Source organism: Nestor notabilis, unplaced genomic scaffold (genome assembly GCF_000696875.1).
Source record: "Nestor notabilis isolate BGI_N333 unplaced genomic scaffold, ASM69687v1 scaffold10314, whole genome shotgun sequence".
In the NCBI taxonomy this organism is placed as follows: Eukaryota; Metazoa; Chordata; class Aves; order Psittaciformes; family Psittacidae; genus Nestor; species Nestor notabilis.
This window is the reverse complement of record NW_009926933.1, coordinates 22,733-42,308: the sequence shown is the minus strand read 5'-3', so window position 1 is coordinate 42,308 and position 19,576 is coordinate 22,733. Positions and strand designations below refer to the sequence as shown.

General features: G+C 40.1%; 1 protein-coding gene across 1 annotated transcript in view; it reads right to left on the bottom strand.

Annotated features, from left to right (window-relative positions):
- Nucleotides 1-14,085: 14,085 nt before the first annotated feature.
- Nucleotides 14,086-19,576, bottom strand: part of SLC15A4 (solute carrier family 15 (oligopeptide transporter), member 4) — a gene marked incomplete at its 5' end in the record, with an annotated part of 28,219 nt that continues 22,728 nt past the window's right edge. The window contains 2 exons of the mRNA XM_010013826.1: nt 14,086-14,234; nt 17,686-17,844. Of these exons, the coding sequence (XP_010012128.1) occupies nt 14,086-14,234; nt 17,686-17,844 (308 nt within the window). The remainder of the gene's footprint in view (nt 14,235-17,685; nt 17,845-19,576) is intronic.

The following is a 19,576-nucleotide window of genomic DNA, read 5'->3' as shown; positions in this document are numbered from 1 at the left end:
TGCAGTAGAAACGGACATTGTTCCCGTGTCCAGATTATCTCAACGAGCTGTTTTTAAACGGAAGATTGCCTTTAGCTGATCAAAACACTCCTGAATGTGGATCTCTGTATCTTGGTTTCCTTCCCCAAATGCTGCAATTTTGATAAGGGCGAAAGAATTCATTTATCTGAGATAACAAATTTTATGCTAGATTTTAGCCAGATGGTGCAGAAAACAACTGAGAGACTATAGCTCCCAAACCAGGCTTTAAATAGAAATAAGTTGCATTAAAGCTGCCACTGGCACTGTTCTAACAATGGAAGAGTTATACTCCCTCATTCACTTTCCCATTCCTTATTATTTATCTTCCTGTTCTTCACTATCCATGTTGTTTCGCCTCTCCTACTGCTTGGTACATCAGCGGGAAGGATTCTAGCCTTAGAGAGCCTCAGGAGCAGCAGAATTTCATGCTTTGCTTTAAAGTTTTCTTTGAAACCCATCTTTTACTGAAGAAGATTCTGAAAGATGCATCATCCTGGGATGTTGTGCATCAGATTTGCACCAGTGCCAGGAAAAAGGTTCCTTGAATGGTCTTGGTGGCACCAGCCCTGCTCATTGCATCGCAGGTTACTTGTTTCTGGAAATCTACAGCCTTGTAGGTTTACTCTGGCCTCTGGAATTCTACTTGCTGGGAGATGGGTCGGGAGTTGCTGGACACAGAATGGGCAGGGGCCTGCAGCCTCTGGAAAGGGCATATGGCTTTGATGCTCTCTCTTCTCCTCTCCAGTCAGGCTTCATCCAGTCCAGACTCTTCCCGGGGCCTCCCATGAGCACAGTCTCTATGACACTTTGTCCTTCTGGGGACCTCTTCTGGCCCCATCCTGCTGCTCCTTACCTACATTTAGCTCCCATCAGGTGCCTCTGCCCCAGTGCAGGGTGCTCAACCCCTCTGAGATGTCAGTGTTGGGGGGGTTCCTCACTTGCTTTTCTTCCTCCTCCTACTGAGGATTATTTGTAGGCCAGCCTGCACTTCACGTCTCCAAGTCCTGCTCTAAGACTGACCACGGGACATTCAGATTCTTCTCAGAGGGTTTTTAATATCTTTTTTTAAAGCAGCACTCCAGCAAAATATTTATTCTCTGAGACTTCCCAGCCTGAAGTGATTGCACAAGTACCGAGTGTTATTTCAGTGGCACTTGAGCACAGTCAATATTTGGGCTCTCCAAGAAAAAACCCATCAGCCCAAGTGATGCTTACACACAGGCTGGGAAGAGCAAGTCTGCTGTTTGGCCTCTGTATTCCGGGGATGCTCCCTGGTGAGGCTTTTACCTTTAAGACAGTTACTATGAAAATGAACTGTCTTGAAAAATCCCAGCTCTGGGAGGCTTTTAGCTCCTCAGAGATAATAAAAAGGCAAATAGATGGCAGAGCAATCAGCAGTCCTATGAGGAACCTGCTCCTTGTTCTGTGCTTCTGGGGCTGAGCCCTGAGAGGGGGACTCATTGTTAAGGAGTCCCAGGCATAGGCTGGGGATGAGGAGGGAGGGCAGGGAGCACTAAGCAGGGGTCTGGGGGAGCTGACTTGAATTGTCCATCTTCTCCTCCCCCCCCCCTCCCTGCTTTCTAGGTGATCTGGGCAAATTATTTACCCCCTTGAGTTCTGCACGTGGGATGTTGATACAGTGTCTGCTGTCTGACAGGCCTGTCAGGATGAGAAGTGTATGGGTTAGGTTATGTGCTTATACAAGGTCAAGAACAACAGGACCCTTTATTCCTGATCTTAGGCTTGAAGAGGGTGATGGGGTGTGGGGGAAACTGAGTCTTTGTGTACTGCCCCAGCAAGCTGTTACCTGCTTAAAAATGGTGGTGCTCTGCTAATGTGTGACTTTCCTTGCCAGCTGAGGTTTTGCCATGCTCGTATCCTCACCTCTGCTCTTGAGCTTTACCTCCCCTAGTGCAGAGAAAGCAGAGATCTGGTCTGGTGTTAGCAGGAGCATAGGCTGATCCTTTTGAATGTTTAAATTAATCTTCCCAAAAGGGAGCAGTTTAGGCCTCTGCTTCAGAAGATCTGTCCATGTTCTCTGGGGATAACTGACAGACAGGAATGTGCCCACTCCAGGTTTACTGGAGGGAGCAAAGTGGGGTCTTGTGACCTCCACAAGCATTCCTCATCAGGCTGCCTTTCTTCGTTTCACTTGTGATAGCGTCTGAATGCAGTGTTGTGGCTATGAATGATGCAAGTGGAGTATGCACGGGTGAAGTCTAGGGTTTGTTTTAACTGGGGGAAAACAGTCACCTATCTCTTTACTTATATGCACTGATTGAGTTAAAAATTCCAGGATACTGGGAGTCAATGAATTGGCTGAATTGTCTTTGTGCCACCGGTGGAGTCCACCAACCTTTATTTGTTTGCAAGCAACCTTTCCAATATTCCATGAAATAGCTTTCCAATCTAGTGCACCATTACCTCTAGATGACCATGAACTCTGAAAGCACACCCAAAGCCCAGATGATTGTTAATATTTTAACACATGCATTAGTTGCACGAGCATTTGCCTTGTCTGTGTCCCTTCAGGTGACAGCAGCACTCAGCTTTGCTTCATGGTTCTCGCACCTTCACATGAAGCACAGTGTAGCATAGCTGACAAACAATAGGTAGAGAAGCAAATGCTTTGACTGATACAGACTAGAGCTGGAAAATGAGCTTGATGGAAAACAAAAGGAGAATACCCCTTGGTATAGCAAAATTTGCTAGTGGTTAAGCAGTTCTCACCTGAGCTGCCCTGGGGGGAAATGAAGTTTGATTTCCCAGCTGGAAAATTTCACTCTAATGTCAGCAAAGGGTTTACCTAGAAACACTAGGGGGAGAGAGAACGTATTTGCTTCAAATGCTTACTAATGTACAGACTGGACTGACAGCAGTGACTCCTGCTCAGGTTTTTTCCTAAATTTCATTGAAGGAATGGGTATTGCTGAAACTCACTGTTAGAGCTTCGTCTTGGGCTATGGCTGCTGTGTAACCCTGAAGGTCACTGAGACAGAGGCAGTGACAAATAGTTACTTTCTGAATTAGAGTTGAGGTGAGTTACTCAATGGCTCATCATGGAGAAGCTGCAAGATGCGTGTGAGCAGATTGAGGCCTTTCTGCAGTGGGGGCTGGGGGAGGAAAGAGAATATTCAGCTTATACTGAGTACAGGCTTTTATGCACTTGTACCACGCTGGTATGGGGAGATGAGGCCACTCACTGTCACTCAAACATGTAGGATTCTGCTAAACTGGAACCAAGACAAAATGCAAATAAAGCAGTAGGTTTGGTCACTCTTAAACCCAGTCTCAGGCTGGAGACTCCTTCATCAGACATATTATTGTTTTGAGGAGATCCCTAACAGACCCATGGATGGGGGTAAGGGTAATGGTTCTCTTCTGTCCTGAAACGCTTCATCTCTCCATGCTGCTCACAATGGGCTGGAAGCCATGGCTGGCCGTGGCTGCAGACAGCCCCAGCTGGTTTTCCTGCACAGCAATAAGAGCTCTCAAGCAGCAGCCCGCTGGGTCACAACATCAGGTGATAGGAATCAGTGGCAGTAAGTTAAAGCTCTCTGGCACCCTGGTGAGGGCCTGCAGGGTGCTGGCTGCATGCAGAGCCACCAGCAGGGCTTCAGACTCCTTTTCCTCCCATGCTGGGGTGCTAAGGGGCTGGGAGGTTGAGCTTGAAATAATGACACTGCTGCCGCGAGAGTAAGAGTGCGACGGCAGATGTGCCCAATGACAAGGCATTGGCCTGGATAGGTGTTACTTTACCTCAGTTCATACATGAACACAATTCAATTGATTTTACTGAAGTAGTGGAACAGACACTTTCTAATACCATTTGAACCTGCCATCTATTTTAATTTCAGCTTATGCCAACAGTGATGGCTTAATTGTAAGTGTCAGCCTCTCAGTAGATAGTCACTTTACTTTGCTCACTATAAAAACATCTACTTTAAATCCTGGCAACTAGGGGCAAACATCTCTAAAATGTCTAGAGCTGGGCAGATGCCTCAGCCAGTCTTTCCTCCCCTCTGTAAATGGCACTGAGCACAGCTCTGGCTACGCTCAAATCACTTTGGTGTTCTCTTCCCACAGATGCTCTAGTTTTGTTGCTGGCACATACAGGGCTTTTAGTGGGTGTAAGGAAATGTTAATATGAAGTGAAGTGTTTTTCTTTCATGCCTGTCCCTGAGCATCCAACCTCCATCAGAAATGGATGAAAAATGGCTAAAAATGTTCATCTGCCTCCCTTTTCCCTGTGTGCTTCCCCACAGTAGGGAGAAAGCATTAACAAGACTACTATAATTTCAACAAAGCTTGAGGGAAAGCAAATCACTGTATTTCTCCAGCACTGCCCCGTTTCCCACATTCAGAAAGAAATCCCAAAACCCACCCCAAAACTGCTTCCTCATCCCAAAACTTTTTTTCTTCTCCTTCCTTGTACCTTCAGAGACTCAAGACATCTGCCTGCAGCAGACAAGTGCAGGGGCTGCAAGCTAACTCCTGTGATTAAGGTGGTGCCCCTGCTCCTTATGGGTTGGGTTGGGTTTTTTTGTGGGCAGACCTTTTGCTTTTCAGGAGCACAAGTGGTCAGGCAGTCTCTGAGGCAATTCCCATGTGCTTTTTCACAGAATGGGGAGTAGGGGATGGCTTATGAGCTGGGTGAGCACACACAGGACAGCCAGGGGCCATTACCACTGCTTGTATCTGCAGTTGGTCTGTATCTTTAGATTTCATTTCACAGGCACATTTTAAATTGCTACATGTCTATGAAAAGCAGACAAAAGGGTTCTTTGCCTGCCAGAGTCATGAATCACGGCAGGGAAGTGAGAATAATAAAATATTGTTTAATATACTGCAATTGACAGAGCAGATGTTTAACTTTCTTTCAATAAAAATGACCCCCTCTCATTTTATTAACTTCAGGGATGCATTAGTCTCTTCTTGAGAAGGCAGATGAAAATACACCTATTGTACCAAAAATTAAAGAGGAAATTGAAGGAAGATGTCATCACGGCATATTTTCCCCACTACACAGTCTGTAGGACTGAGTGATGCAGCAGCACAGTTTTAATTAGAGGCAGCTCCTGTCAAGTCCTACTCGTATATGCAATCTGAACCCTAAATTAGCCATCTCTTCCAAAAACATGAAAATTGGGCTGCTGGATTCAGCATATATTAACTGCTGAGAAATCATGTGAAGTTTCATAGAAGGTCTCTGGTGTACGTGCAGGCAGGCACACTATATGCATGGGCATACATAGTTAAGACCACATATTCCAGTGACAGCTAAGAGTAAAACTCTGTTGACAGTCAGCTGCTGTCTTGAGTGTGGAAATTTGTAAGAATTAGGACAATGTAGAATCTTTAGTTCACATCATATTCTCTTCTAGTACAGCAGAAGGAGATACGGGACTGCACTGTTTGGTCAATGAGACCAAATTGAGAATACAACTTCTTCCCTGCTCAGCTGGGTTCACCATGTTGGTCAGATAACACTGGCTGTGAGAATGAACTCCCACTAACATCAACTTTCTGTGGCATGTTAAAAGAACTGATTAAGGTGGCAGCCTCTAGGAAGCCTCAAAACATGCTGGGCTTTGGGGTCACAAAGTACCCCTCCTGTAAAAATCAAGCAAACACTTCTTTGCAGGATCAGGTCCTGGTCTCACATCCATAAGGGACAAATCTCTTATTTTAACTGCATCAACAACAGGCTTCTGCTTCAGAAAGCTTCAAGCTGAAGATGAGCTGAAATTATTGTTTTTTCAAGCTATTCCAAGTGCTTTTCTCAGGCTTTGGAGTGTGTTTTGATGTCTTCTGCTTTTACTTCAAAAGGCTACTTGACCACATTCCAGTTTGATGTCCTTATACAAATATGTGAAGTGTTTCAGCAAATGGGTGCTTTGTGAAGCACACAGCTACTTCAGGTTGTTGCAGGACTTCATGCTTTGAGAAGTACTTGAATTTGGACAATTTTGTATCATATAGAATAATTTCATAACATTAGAGATCATTAGACTAGTTGGAATTTAGCAACAATGAGGATTGTGGACAGACATAATATAGTTTTGGGAAATATTAAACTTCTGAAAACCTGTAATAGCACTACTGACAGGCTTTGCTCACTGCCCTCCACTGTTCCTGGGCCATGTTAGTAACCATAAATGATGTTAGAGCACTACCCAACTGAAGTGTGGCTACCCTAAGACAGTAAAAAGGAGAAAATTGTAAAGGTTAAACTACCAGGATTCAAGTCTGTTGGAAAGGGACTTGGAGTGCTTCTCTAGATTTCTAGTATCTGTTTGGTTTTCCTAAACTCCAGAAATTCTTTAAAATTCAGTTTTGCTTATTTTCCAGTGTAATAATTTGTCTCTGCAGACTTGCTACATTGACCCTTTCAGTCCAGAGGTAAGACTGAATTGCAGCACTAACCAGGTTACTACGTGTCTGTTGAGCTCTTGTCAGTAGTTACAGGAGGGCTCTCAGCCTGCCCTCGGTGTAATTGGATACAATGAAAAGGATACTTGCAGTGCAATGGAGAGGTTTGGGTTCAGTTACCTTGCTTCTACAACTGGGGGATTTAAATGCAATTAGTGGGGGCTCAGCTGGTGCTCACTGGGTTGACAGAGATAACTCTCTAAGCTCTGCTTCTCTCCTTCATACTAAAATGCTTTTCTCATTTAAATTAATCCAGTTCAAAACTGTAATACTGGTAGTCCATACAGAATACGTATCAATAAGGAGTTAACATAGAAGAGCTACTGCCGACTAATCCTCTAGATGTGCTCCTAGATATCTACTGTTGTAGGCAATCCCCAATGCAAGCTCTTACTCCATCCTTTATGACTATTCCCTCTACTTCTTTCTTCTAGTCTGATTCAGAGCAAGTCTTCAAGCATTGCTTTAAGATTTGAGCACTGTGCTCAGATCTACTGCTAAATTATCACAGAGAACTTCTGCATCATCATATCCAAACAATCTCCTAAGTTCTGTATTGGAATATAAGTTATTTTTAATTATCTGTGTAGCCCAGACCCTACATAAATAATTACCATACCAAGGCGTTGTGTAGTCTACAGCAGTAAGAGAAGGCAGGTATAACTAATAGTGTAACATGACCACTACAGGGTTATATCTCATTGTAACTGTAGGGGGGAAAAAAAGCCCAAACATTATCTGTATTATTATTTAAACCAAACCAAAGCATGGCCAGTCATTTGTGCATCTTTTACAGTGCAACCCTGTGGAATTATCTCCATAGGATTTTCATGTAGCAACAACCAGTGATGAACTTAGAAGATGCAGTAATATTCATTAATTTTAAAGCTACCCACCTTTTGATTCTGTATGACATTGTAAAATCTTGGGATACAGAAGAGAGCACTTCTGCTGCTTTTATTCAACTTTTTTTTCTGCCATTTTAAGTAATTTACCTCTTATAGTCCTTCTGCTGTATTTACAAGGAGAGGAACACCTGGTTTGTGTTTCAGAGTTACGCCTTTGAGGTGAAATGTCTGCTGTTAGACAGTAATCATCTGCTTCCCTTTAGTCCTTCAGGCTTTTATACGGAAACATTTGGGTTGTTTTGACTTCAGTTCTAGAAGAACAAAGATTAAATTTATCAACTCTTAAACTGAAGGTTGCAGCATCTAGAAGCTTCTTTTCTATGCAGAACAGATAAAATGCGCAACCAGCTTATTTCATCCAGGCTAGACTGCAGGGTTTCAGGCCTTCAGAAATTCAACCTTTTGAAACATCTTCCTCAGGCTTTTATGCTTCAAGTCAGATGTCTCAAAACATATTTGCACAAGATGCCCTACAAATGAAAAGCATTTGTCTGAAGTGAGCTCAAATGACATAGTTTCATCCCTCAGGTCTTGTTCCACCTAAACCTACAGAGTCTCCACAGAGGGTTACTTGTCCATTTCCCTAATTACTTAGAAGACAAAGGGAAGGGCACACTCCCTGCCTTACCCCAAGAACTCTAGTCTCAAACCCAGGCTATCACCTCTAGTCATAAACTGTCTGCCCTAACACTGCACTGCTTCTGAGGTCAGTGCCAGCTGGTGGATAGAGGCAGCAGAAATCCACACCACTGATTTTTGTAAAGTAAGTTAACTTAATTCCTTCCATCAGTGACTTCTGATACAGCACTAAATTCTGCATTAAAACCCTAGGAAATTTTGGGACACTTAACCAAAACTCACATTTCTTTTAGTTTGTAATGAGCTGACAGGTATTTAGATGGTGTGGAGGTTATCAATCAGTAATGTCTCCAGATCAAGCAGAAAAATTCCTGATGTTTAACGTAAGAGCAATACTGGGATTTGGTGAAGTCAATGAGGGCATTTGCATTTATCCAGCCGAAAGCTCGACGTTGGGGTGTATTTGTTATTGGGAAAGCATACTGAGTCATCAAGCTGTCAAGGAGTACTTCACTGACATTGTGTTCCACTGGAATAGTAAGTTTAAAGAAATGAACACAACCTCACTAAGAGAAAGGTGTTATTAGCACAGCTTTATTTTTTAAGCCGCCAAATAAGATAGCCAAGCCAGTGCTCTGCAGTCATCCCCAGCCTTCAGGTCATTTTCTAATGTGGCAGAAAAAAGCACCTCTCCCAAATGTATGGTCAAAGGCAGAAAGGGAAGTACAAGTTCTGTTGCAACAGCCCATGAAGGATGCTTTACACCACCTTTTGACCAACTTCTTTCCATTTTCTGACTACCACCCTTCTCCCTAGAGGTGCCAGTGTGTCAGGAATTGAGGGGATAGAGCTTATCAAATGCTTGGGCCATCTCTCAAAGGAAAAAAACGAGAATTTAAATGTAAAGTTGCTTTTCACAGGCATCATTAGGATCTTGCTCATGTTCCTTGGCTACAGAATTACTGCAATTGCATTATCCTCTGCCTAGCTACAAGCAGGATGAAAACTCACTTCCAAGTCTGCCAACATGTCATTTTAATTATTTCACTTTAGGTCCTTAATCCAGATTTTCCTGTGCAGGGTATTGATTTGCTAGACAGCATTAGGAAGTTGTGCTCTAATTCTGGATCACTTTAACAAAGTTCTAAAATGTGAAATTAATTAAATGGCAATCCTTCCCCACATTTTAATTATTGCAGTGTCTGCACAGCAATTTGCCTAAAACCTGGGGCTATACACCAGCCCTTAGCAACTTCTCTCTCAAGCCCCTTCGTCCTAACTCTGAGGAGCACAGTGCTCTTCACAGATGTTCAGTTTGCAGACTAGCAGTTTATAGCATCTTTGCCTAGCAGTAAAGTATCTGTCATTATGATCAAGTTAATAGTTACAACTATTCAAATACGTTATATTCATTTTGTGTTGATACATGGTATTGCCTGGTTTCCACAGCTACAGCTGATAGAACTTGGGGTCTCCTGAGAGTTCAGAGCCAATAGAAAACTTCTTGAAAAGGTGATGGGATAGGTAGGAAGAGATTGTGATGTACAGCATCAGGCGTGGAGAAATAGTCACGTCCATCTCGCAGCTTTCAGAAACATGTTATCTGTTTGAAGCTGCATCTTCAGAAGCCTAAGCAATATTTACCTTGTTTTCCCTTGATCATTAAAGTGTTCTATTCCCTGTCAAAAGTGCTCTATGGACTCTGTTGTATCACTAGATCTCATTACTGACTAACACTTCGTAGTAAGGGGGATGAGAAATCTTACCAGTAAAATATGGTAGCTGTGCACCAAAGGAGGAGTACAGTATTGAAGTGTCTACCCTGCAGTCTCAGTGTGCCTGCAGTTTGTGTAGACTAGACCTAACACTGCTGTTTGGATGCTAATAACATGAACTGTTATCTGCTCTGCAGCTGCAAAGCCAGCCAAGGATCATCTGCACCAACCTGTGCTGTAGATCTTCATGTGTATCTGCCTAGCTCAGGACTGTCTATGGAAAATGCAGTCACAGCTCAGCTAAACACAGATGTTCCTTCCACTAAAGGGCATCCATTAATGTTCTGTACATATTTTGAACTTATTCACTGTAGCAGAATGTCCTGATAAAGAAAGCATGGTCAAGAAAGATAATAAAAAAATACATATAAGGGAGTATAGAATCAAAGAATGGAAACAAAAGCAAGCTTTCATCATTCAGGATATAAAGTAGCCACTTAAACTTTCTAGTTCTTTCTGTTCTGATCATTCCTCAATATTGCTAGTTTATTTTACCTCCTTTTCCAAGCATTACTACAGCCACTGGCAGACTGAAGTTAGTGGGATGGATTATAATTAATTCCAAATTCCATTCTTGTAAAAGCATAATGTTTTTCATCGCTCTTTATGATCTTTTAAGTCCAACAGACTGCAGGTTAGACATTACTAGTCATGTAGTAAGGCTCATTTACAAACCACTGTAAGTGGATCCAATTACTTTGTAACTAGTCCCCTGACTTACAGAACAAAACCTATGTTGTGAGTACTGTAATAGAAAAATTAATTTCAAGATGGAATATGACATGAAAAAGCAGCCAACAGCCAGATTATATGAACTGTCACTAGGCAATCTTGACTGAAAGTACTGTTTATTGCTATTCTGAACTTCGTGCTACCTGGAGCTAAGTGTCTCTTTACATACTTATTGTTGTGTAGCTTCTGACCTTAGTTCTCCTCTCTGATCTTTCACTGCAGTTACATCCTTGCTCTGGGAGGCCAGCAAGTACCGTGCTCTCAGGTATGTGCATTATTCTTCCAGCAGCACTGCGTGTTGGTCTACAAATTCTCTGCTTCCTCAGAAATGAATCTGCATGTCAAACTATTGACTGTTCAAATGGAAAGCATTGAAATCTGTTTCCCCAGAGGGCTTGTCTGCAGTACCATAACTTGCTCTGCATATAACCAAAACCACTAGGATACCATTTTTCAGAAAGCAATTTCAAACGCACACACGAAATGGGAAGAACTCCATGCATCTTTTAACACAGGTTTATTGTTAAGCTGAAGCCTTGTCTGACAGTGTCAGCCCTGAGCAACTTTGGGAGAAAAAACCCAAAACACCCAAACTAAACAAAAACAACTCAAAGTTGACTACAGACTTTTAAGGGAAATACTGATGGATGCCTCAACTAAAGTAATTAAACTCACTCTGGAGATTTATGTAAGCAGAATAAATGAAAAAGACTCCCCTTTCTGAGGAGGGCTATTCAGTATTTATATATATATATATATTCAGACTGTAGACACAACGGCATCAGAAACCAGGGTTTGCTGTACTCTTGAAAGATCCACAATTACATTAATAATGCCTCCACCTTATAATCTCAAATGAAACACAGGGGTCCAGGCATCTGTTCTTCATACATGATTAGATCATAGCTGGCATAGGCTTTGTGAGGTACATGCTTATTCTCTTCATAATTCTTTATGAATAAAAATAATGAACTTGAATCAGATACCTGCTCTCATGGGACAAGTACTTACTTTTCAATGTTGTGTTTTTAATTTAAGATGCCTGGAAAGTCAGTGGTGCAGAAACGTCCACTGGGGTGACTCCTGTCACAACATTCTATTGCACTGGAACAATCTAAGAAGTGAATGTAACTAAATTCAACCTATACACTTCAAGGTATTTCACTAACGAGGTGCAGTGCTTAGTCACAAAGTTAATTGATTAGTCCTATTTCTGTGACTGGAGCAGAAACACTAAAAGATGAGACGAGGAGGAAGAATCAGCTAAGCCTCTGAGTCACAAAAATGCCTTATCCCTTTGATGAGAAGTGTCAGATTATTCTTTGTAAATGGTCATAATTACTCGTGCCTGAGGCTCAGCCAAGTCACTCCAAAGAAAAGTTAAATTATACAACTGACTGCATGTTCAGTCTCATCTCCAGAGCGTTAGAACCACCAAGAGAAACACGCAGACATTTACTGTATACTTGTAACAGGGTACAAGACATTTGCCCAAATATTGGTGGGCTAACCTAGTATTAATTACCTTTTCCCTTAAATAATAGTTTCACTACAGTTTGCCTGCACAGACTGCCATGGCTCCTATTAGACACCTCGTTTCTTTAGTCATCAGCAGATTACTCTCCATTCTTCATTAACCCCAATTTTAACTATAATAGGAAGACCCACCTCAGATGGAAAACTTACTAATGTTGTTGCAAAATTTTAGATCTTAGGGAAAAAAACAGTGCAATGAATTAAGTTCACTTACCAGAACAGGGATGAGTACACAGGCACCAGAGCTGAAAACTTCTAACACCAGAAGCAACACTACTCTTGGAGGTTCCTTCCTTCCAAGGGAGAACACTTCTAAAAGCACAATCTTCATACAACTAGTAGAATTACTTCATTGACACAACCCAGTTCTCTCCTGTGCTTAGATATACCTTAGAAGTGAATTAAATAAACATGAAACACCACAAATTCATCCCTATATCGTAAGTGCACGACTGAAAAAGCACACAAAGAAATTATTTGGTTCCTGGATGTTCCTTATGCAGCTTATACCATCTTAATATTTTTGAGCTGGTTATAAATGGGCTATTCCAGAAACATAGCATATGGAGCTTTTAAAACAAAGTTAGAAAAGGAAATCGGCTTTTCCTTATATGAGATGCTACTTACTTCTTTATGTAGTATGATTTAAAACTGGAATAACTGAAGAAATGCAATAGCTAAATAGCATCTACACTGATTCACCTGCATTCTGCTAAGTTATCTGACAAAACTAATAGGATGCCAGTGTACATTTAGAAATCTAATAGCATCCCACTATATATTTAGGAAATAAAGGCTAAAGAACTAAATAGTCTTAGTATGATTTTATCCACCTAGAAACAAAGGGTCAAAAGTCACAGCATGGAACTTCATTTTATTTTGTAAACTCATTAAAAATATGTCCATGTACAAAAGAAGGACATTTGAACAACGTAAATGCAGACAAAGGAAATGATAAAAATTCAACACATTATTAAAAAGTTGAGTTTTTATTTTCTTTCTGCATAATTCCCTGCATCTTCCATACCATCTGCACACAATCTTAAGTACAATTGTTAGAACCATTAAAATTCAAGAGGCTGAACATAAAACCATTTGCTCTGCTATAGGAATGTGTTGCTGAAAGATACAAACCCTGTAGCATGTTAGCTAGAAGTAAGACACAAGACTGAAGAACTGGCTGAAAGGCTTCTAAATTGTTATTGTGTATTCATCTTCTGAGAATTCAATCTCTCTTTTCTTCTGCAAATATTTATATATTCCTTAGGGAAATAACAGTGTTAGATTGAACAGTGGTTTGTCAAAAGATGTTTGTTACCATATTATCCTGATACATCTAATGCAGATTCAAAAAATAAAAGTACTTCTGAAGTAAAACCATTTCAGTCCAAACAAGTGTTCCATTGTGCACCAAAAGTCACAGCAGTTATATGACAAGCTACTGTGATATATAATTTAGTCTTCAGTATTGGATATTTCTGACTGCGAGTTTGGACTTAAACCCTTGAGACATTGCCAGTGAAAGGTCAATTATAAAACTTCATTTCTTTTTAATCTGAGCTAATCTGCAATTTAATTTGTCCCTGCTTCTCCTCCAAGAATGACTCTCAGGGTTGAAAATTTATTCTTGTAACCACTACTTGAGGTTTATGTAAAATGTTTTCTTTTCTGTGTCCTCAATGTAGGCTTGAAACTGTTGAGGGTTTCTCTAGATCCACTGTTCTTCACTAAGCAGTTTTTCAGGCAGGAACAATCCATGTCACACATGAGTCGTCATACTCCATTTCCATTGTAAGTGTCCCGGCTTTCAAGAGTTAAGTAATCCCACGATTAACAAAGAGCAACTTGAATGCCTAGGCTACAGTTAATACACTTCTGAGATCTGTGTTTGTCCTCTGCCAGGACATAGTAGTAGTGCAAGAAACCAGCCCCGCCAACATAAGGCACTTACTGACGTAACACAAGAGGGGGGGCAAGGGAGAGAACTCTTGTAACATGCAAGTCTAGTAAGAGGCTCTCTGGAGAAAACCATGATCTTGCAGACGCAGGGTGCGCTGCCACTTCGCTGTGAACTTCTGTAATAGTCTGCTCCGTACCAGATATCAGATCCTCCCATTGGCAGCCACTTCATTATTCTTTGCTTTTTGATGATCATATTTCACAGAAACAATAAGGAAAAGCAAGAGGGTTGCTCCTTGGATAGCAGCCAGCAAAAAAAAATAATAGTTTAATTGGCAGCCATTAATATTACCTAGAAAGAATTGGGGAGAAAAAAAAAGATTGATACAGACCATACAAATTAAAATGTCAATCCCTTCAAGTTAACAAATGAAGACTTTTGGCAAAACCAAACCAAATCACGTTTCCATCTGACAGCAGTTTAATTTTTAATTATCCAAAGCAAAAGATGGAATTTCTGAGGAAGATGTGCACAGTGCAAGGATTGCTTTCTTTTGTGCTTCAATGCCTTAAACCAAGCAATGTCCCTAATGAAGTTGGTATGCTGTTGCTGCATGATTTCTTACAAAAAATTGCTGGAAGCTCCTCCTTCTGCTGCAAGACCTTTGTGCAAACAAAGACTACATACATATAACAGTGGGCATGCTTCATGAGAATCAACAATTTTAAAGGGCTAATAGATTAATAATCTTCCTTTCTTCCCCCTCTGCCATTTTTTTTAAGTCTGGTTTCTTATGCTGCAAACTTGCAATGCTTTGCTGGCTTCAGATAAGCCTCACTGTATATTTTTGTATATGATTTACTTTGTTCATAATGTTAGGTAATAAATATCACTCGTCAATTTTTGAGGAGACACCTCATATCAAATGCAGAAAAAAAGAAAACATGCCTGTGCTGTGGCCAAATGGACTTGAAAATATTTCTTTATTTAAAGCTCTGGATCCAAAATGGAAGCAAAACTACACTGACAGAGATTAGTAATGTAAAGCCTTTACCATCTTCTCCAGATATGCTTTTAAGGAGCCTGGAGAAAACAGTGCAGTGATAAAGCTTTAATGAAGGAAAAAAAGAAAGTCTTATGTTTTACAGCTTAACTGAAACAGGTAAATGTACAATTTCTTTTCTTCTACTATGTATACTGGTCTCCTCCAGCAGCCTTTTCACCCCCACTGTATGGTCCTTCTGCATGTGGAGGCCTGTACCTCCTTCCTCTGCTAACTCAAAATAAGAAGAATCAAAAGATGAATGTTATAAAGGAAAAAAAGTTTGCCAATTCTGTAGATATAAAGAAAGCAATTACTGAGATGCTCTCTAAGCCTTCTTTTGGGACAAAGTTTAGAATTTGTGGAACCATACATGGTTTCCTTTTGGTTTAATTCACCTTTAACACTTCCTCAAAGTTGTTACAGTGATTTGTACCAGATTAAATAATGTCAAATTAAGAAAGCTCATTGCTAAAATATTATACGTCTATTAAGGAATATGCACTGACTATTGCTGTACTTCCAAGAACAATATATTGTGGCTCATTTCCAACATGGCACATAAGCCACAGCCAGTTGGACCATTATGATTACCAAAAAGGTTAGAAAGAGTAAAACCAGTGAAGTATACATCAATCCTAACGAGCTGTTCATGCAGCATGCCTATAAATGTTCAGATTAAATTACTTTAATTACTGAAACTTAAGATCCAATTAAATGAACTTATAATAAAATGCAGTATAATTAAACAGTCTTTCCTTGACATTTAAAATACAATATACATGTGAATCTCCATCTCAAGAGCAGACGTGTTTAAAGAGTAGTAATTATTCTTTATGAGATCCTTTATTAAGCCCATGAAATCTCAGTTTTTGTCAGAGAAATAACAGCCATTTCAACAGCAGCAACCAACACAGAAGTGCCAGCATAGAATGAACTTTCTCAGCAGAGTCTGGAGGCAGGCAGTTACCTCAAATGGTATCACGAGTTAGCATAAAAAGCAGAAACTTGGTGCATGTGCTTATAGTTATTATACAGCATCTAATGTGTCCTGCATTCAGATGCAGCAGTTATTTTTCTCCTTCTTAGTAGCTGGTGCAGTGCTGTGTTTTTGACTTTAGCCTGAGAAAAACACTGATAACACATTGATGTTTTTAGCTGTTGCTAAGTAATGCTTACTCTGATCAAGGACCTTTTCAGTCTCATGCTCTGCCAGTGAGAAGGGGCATAGGAAGATGGGAGGAAGCAGAGACAGGATACCTGACACAAACTAGCCAAAGGGTTATTCCATACCATAGCACATCATGCCCAGTATGGAAACTGTATGAATTTGATAACTTTCAATAATGTTATACCAAATGAAAAATCAGTTATTAACAATTAAACTAGTAGCTACTATGGATGCTACAGATCAAAATCACCTACTGCATTCTTCAGCCTTGAGCCAGATGAATATAGCTGCTGAGAGGGCTTGATTTTATGTTGAATCTTTGCATTATGAAAGGTAGAAATACGCTGTTCTGACAGCTGTCCAAAGAACAATCCACTGACCTGAGCAGCTTATTCAAAACACATGACCAGTGAGTCATGAAAGGTAACATCTTCCAGGTCTAGCCAACTCTGGATATATTTAGCACAACTTAAATATCTTACAGAGAGAACATTAGGCACTGCCTTCTCTTAGGCTGCTTCAGAAATCAAAGGCAAGAGGCTAAAAAACCATCAACAAATATCACGTTTATTAATTTGTATGAAATTTTATCCTCCTATTGAGCCCTTATCAGCTGAGTTATCTTTATATAGAATTGCAGAAAAAGATGCTCTTCTGAATTTGGAATTGATTGGGGGGGGGGGAAGTCTCGACACGATTAACTTTTCATTTGGTGAGGACGCTTCCATAAAGCTAAGGCTACTTGTCCTCTTTTGCAGTTTTTTAACTTATAAACAAAAGATGGCAATTTGAGGCATATGTGCTGTTCCAGACAACATTACTTTGTGGTAGCATGCAAATCAAGTTTAAATGGCAAATTCTTTCATACCAAACTTAAAGTAGGCTTAGGCTGCACTTTTAAGCCATGTATACACGGTAGGTCTAGCATACATTTTAAGAACTTTTCACACTCCTGTTGGAACTAATTAGCCCAGTGATGATGGGATTTTCTGGAATTCCCAAGGTGCCACCTACTGGTGCCAATAATTATTTTTAACTTCAACTAGCAATACAAAGCAGATGATATATTGGACTTTTTAGAGTATAAATAGCTAGCAGACAAAAGTGCAGAATTACCTCATAGTAATTTTGATGAAGTCTCTTGAAACTAGGAAGCTGAATAATCACTAAGAGAGCTGGGTACACTTTACTTCCAATAACCACAGAAAGTAATTCCAGTAATTCATACCAATATATTATTTTTCCACACAGAAATTAAGAATTTTTTACTAAAAAACAAAAATTTATAAGTAATTTCTAGTGATGAAATGCAGTAAGAGCTGAGCAGGTAATTGACAGGCCTTGGAGAAGCAAAATACTTAATGCATCTTTCCCATGCTTTCATGAGGGCAATGTGTCATTTTGTGTAGTCACATTGCTTCATACTTACATGCAAAATGAAACTTTATTTTTAATAAAATAGTAGACAAATTTATTTTTTACTTTTTTTAAATAATAACTGTGCTAAGACTCGACAGTTCCACATGCTTGATGCTTAACTGCTTCTGAAGGAAGCCGCCTACTTTATGAATACACTGGAAACAACTTACCAAAGTCTGTGTGATTACTCATCCAGCCAATTTCTTTAATAGACACTAGTGCCAACAATCCAGAGCCAACAAATGATCCAATCCCCGAAAAGAAAAAAAACAGCCCCATGATAGCACTCTGCATAGACTTGGGAGCAGCCGAATATGCAAATTCTAGACCTGTATTGAAAGATAAAAAATGCTGTTGGAAGATCTAAGAAATGATAGTGGTTTGTTCTAGTTTAGTGCCACAGAAGTTATGGCTGTATACTGCTTCTGGTATGTTAAAGACCTAAAACCAGCCTTGGATTTCAGGAGACAGGGGATTGAGGTAGTGAATCCCTATCAGTTCCCTCTAATTGTTTTATGAACTCTGTTAAAGGTCACCAATGTATCAACCCATTAAACAGACAACACTTAAGACATGCACTTTGATCTTACTAATATTAGATGTGTAAAACAGAGAAATCTTCTGAGGCAACATATTCTTTTTTCTGTCCAAAATTATCTTCAAATTCACTACACTAACTCTAACCTGGCAAATTCCATGTTCCCCATTTCACTTGTTTCTCTATTGCCTACATGATGTGCAGTATTTACAAAGCACACAGCATTCCCTGCTGAGAACAAAGTACCCACGAACTGAAGGGTCACTCTTGTGTTGACCACAAACATTATTTCTCACAGACTCAGTGTCTGTATCTCTGAATGTGTAGACAGAGAAATTAAATGTAGATGGAAAAGCAGTAATTAGGTTTAACTTAATTTTGATCTAGAATTCTCCAAGTTCATTGCTTGCTAGCCTGTTCTTTTTAAGACATGTCGAAATGAGACTTCAACTTTAAACTGTCCTCATTCAAATTTCAACCAATAAACCCAAGAAAAACATACCAGTGGCATCAATTTGAAAAATCTGTGCTGCTGAATTTGAGTACCAACAAAACACACTGGGTTAGGCTCTGCCTTGCAAAGACTAATGCCCATTATTACCTCTCCTTTTTAGAATAATACTCCTGTCAAAAATCAAATGGGATTATTCGCAAGAGACAATCAAATACATTCTCTGCAGAGCCTTTCCTGACAGGTGAAATGCTTGTTTCAAAACAGTCTGCTTCATACTGAAAATTAATGCTACCTCATGTAACATTTCTCTTGGCAAAGAGAGCATTATAGACCTGAAAATGGCACAAACCTTATGTCTTGCTTGCATAATAAAGGTATGCTTTATTTATACCATTACTGGTATTTGACTTCTACTACTCCAGACAGAGTTTAATAGAAATACACTAGCATTTCCTTTCAAGAAAAAGCTTAACACTTCAAGCCAGATAGTGCCTGTTATGAAGGAGGAACTTCATTCTTCTAAAAGAAACAGAACTACATTCTCGCTTATCTAACGTTCTGCACTGCCACCCAAGAAATCTCCGATAACCAACGCACTGCTTCTCTTTTCCTTTGCAATGCACATTATAATGGGCCAACGGCAACCTGTGATTCTAGAAGGGAACTGAAACATTCTTCATGCAACTCAGTTGTGTGGGTTCCTGTAAACTCAAACCGTAACAAGAGAATTGCTACAGTGATGGCGAGATACCTGCAAACAGAAAAGGGGGTGGGGGAAATTATATTTCTTCTGGGAATTGCCACTAATATAACAATTCAGATTTTTCCAGGCTCATCTCGCTTAAAAAAAAAGTATACTACTTTTAGGATACAGTAGCTTGGTTTTTAACCTCTTGCTAAGCTATCATAGCTGCCACAAGTCCCCAAACCATCAGTCATGTTTAGGTCAGGAGGCTTTTAGACATTCTGTACAAATTGTCTCAAGTGTATCACATGAAAGGATCTGGCCCATTTCTTCTCTTGTTTATTTCACACATCTACTGGATGCGAGTGTTACTGTTAGGGAAAG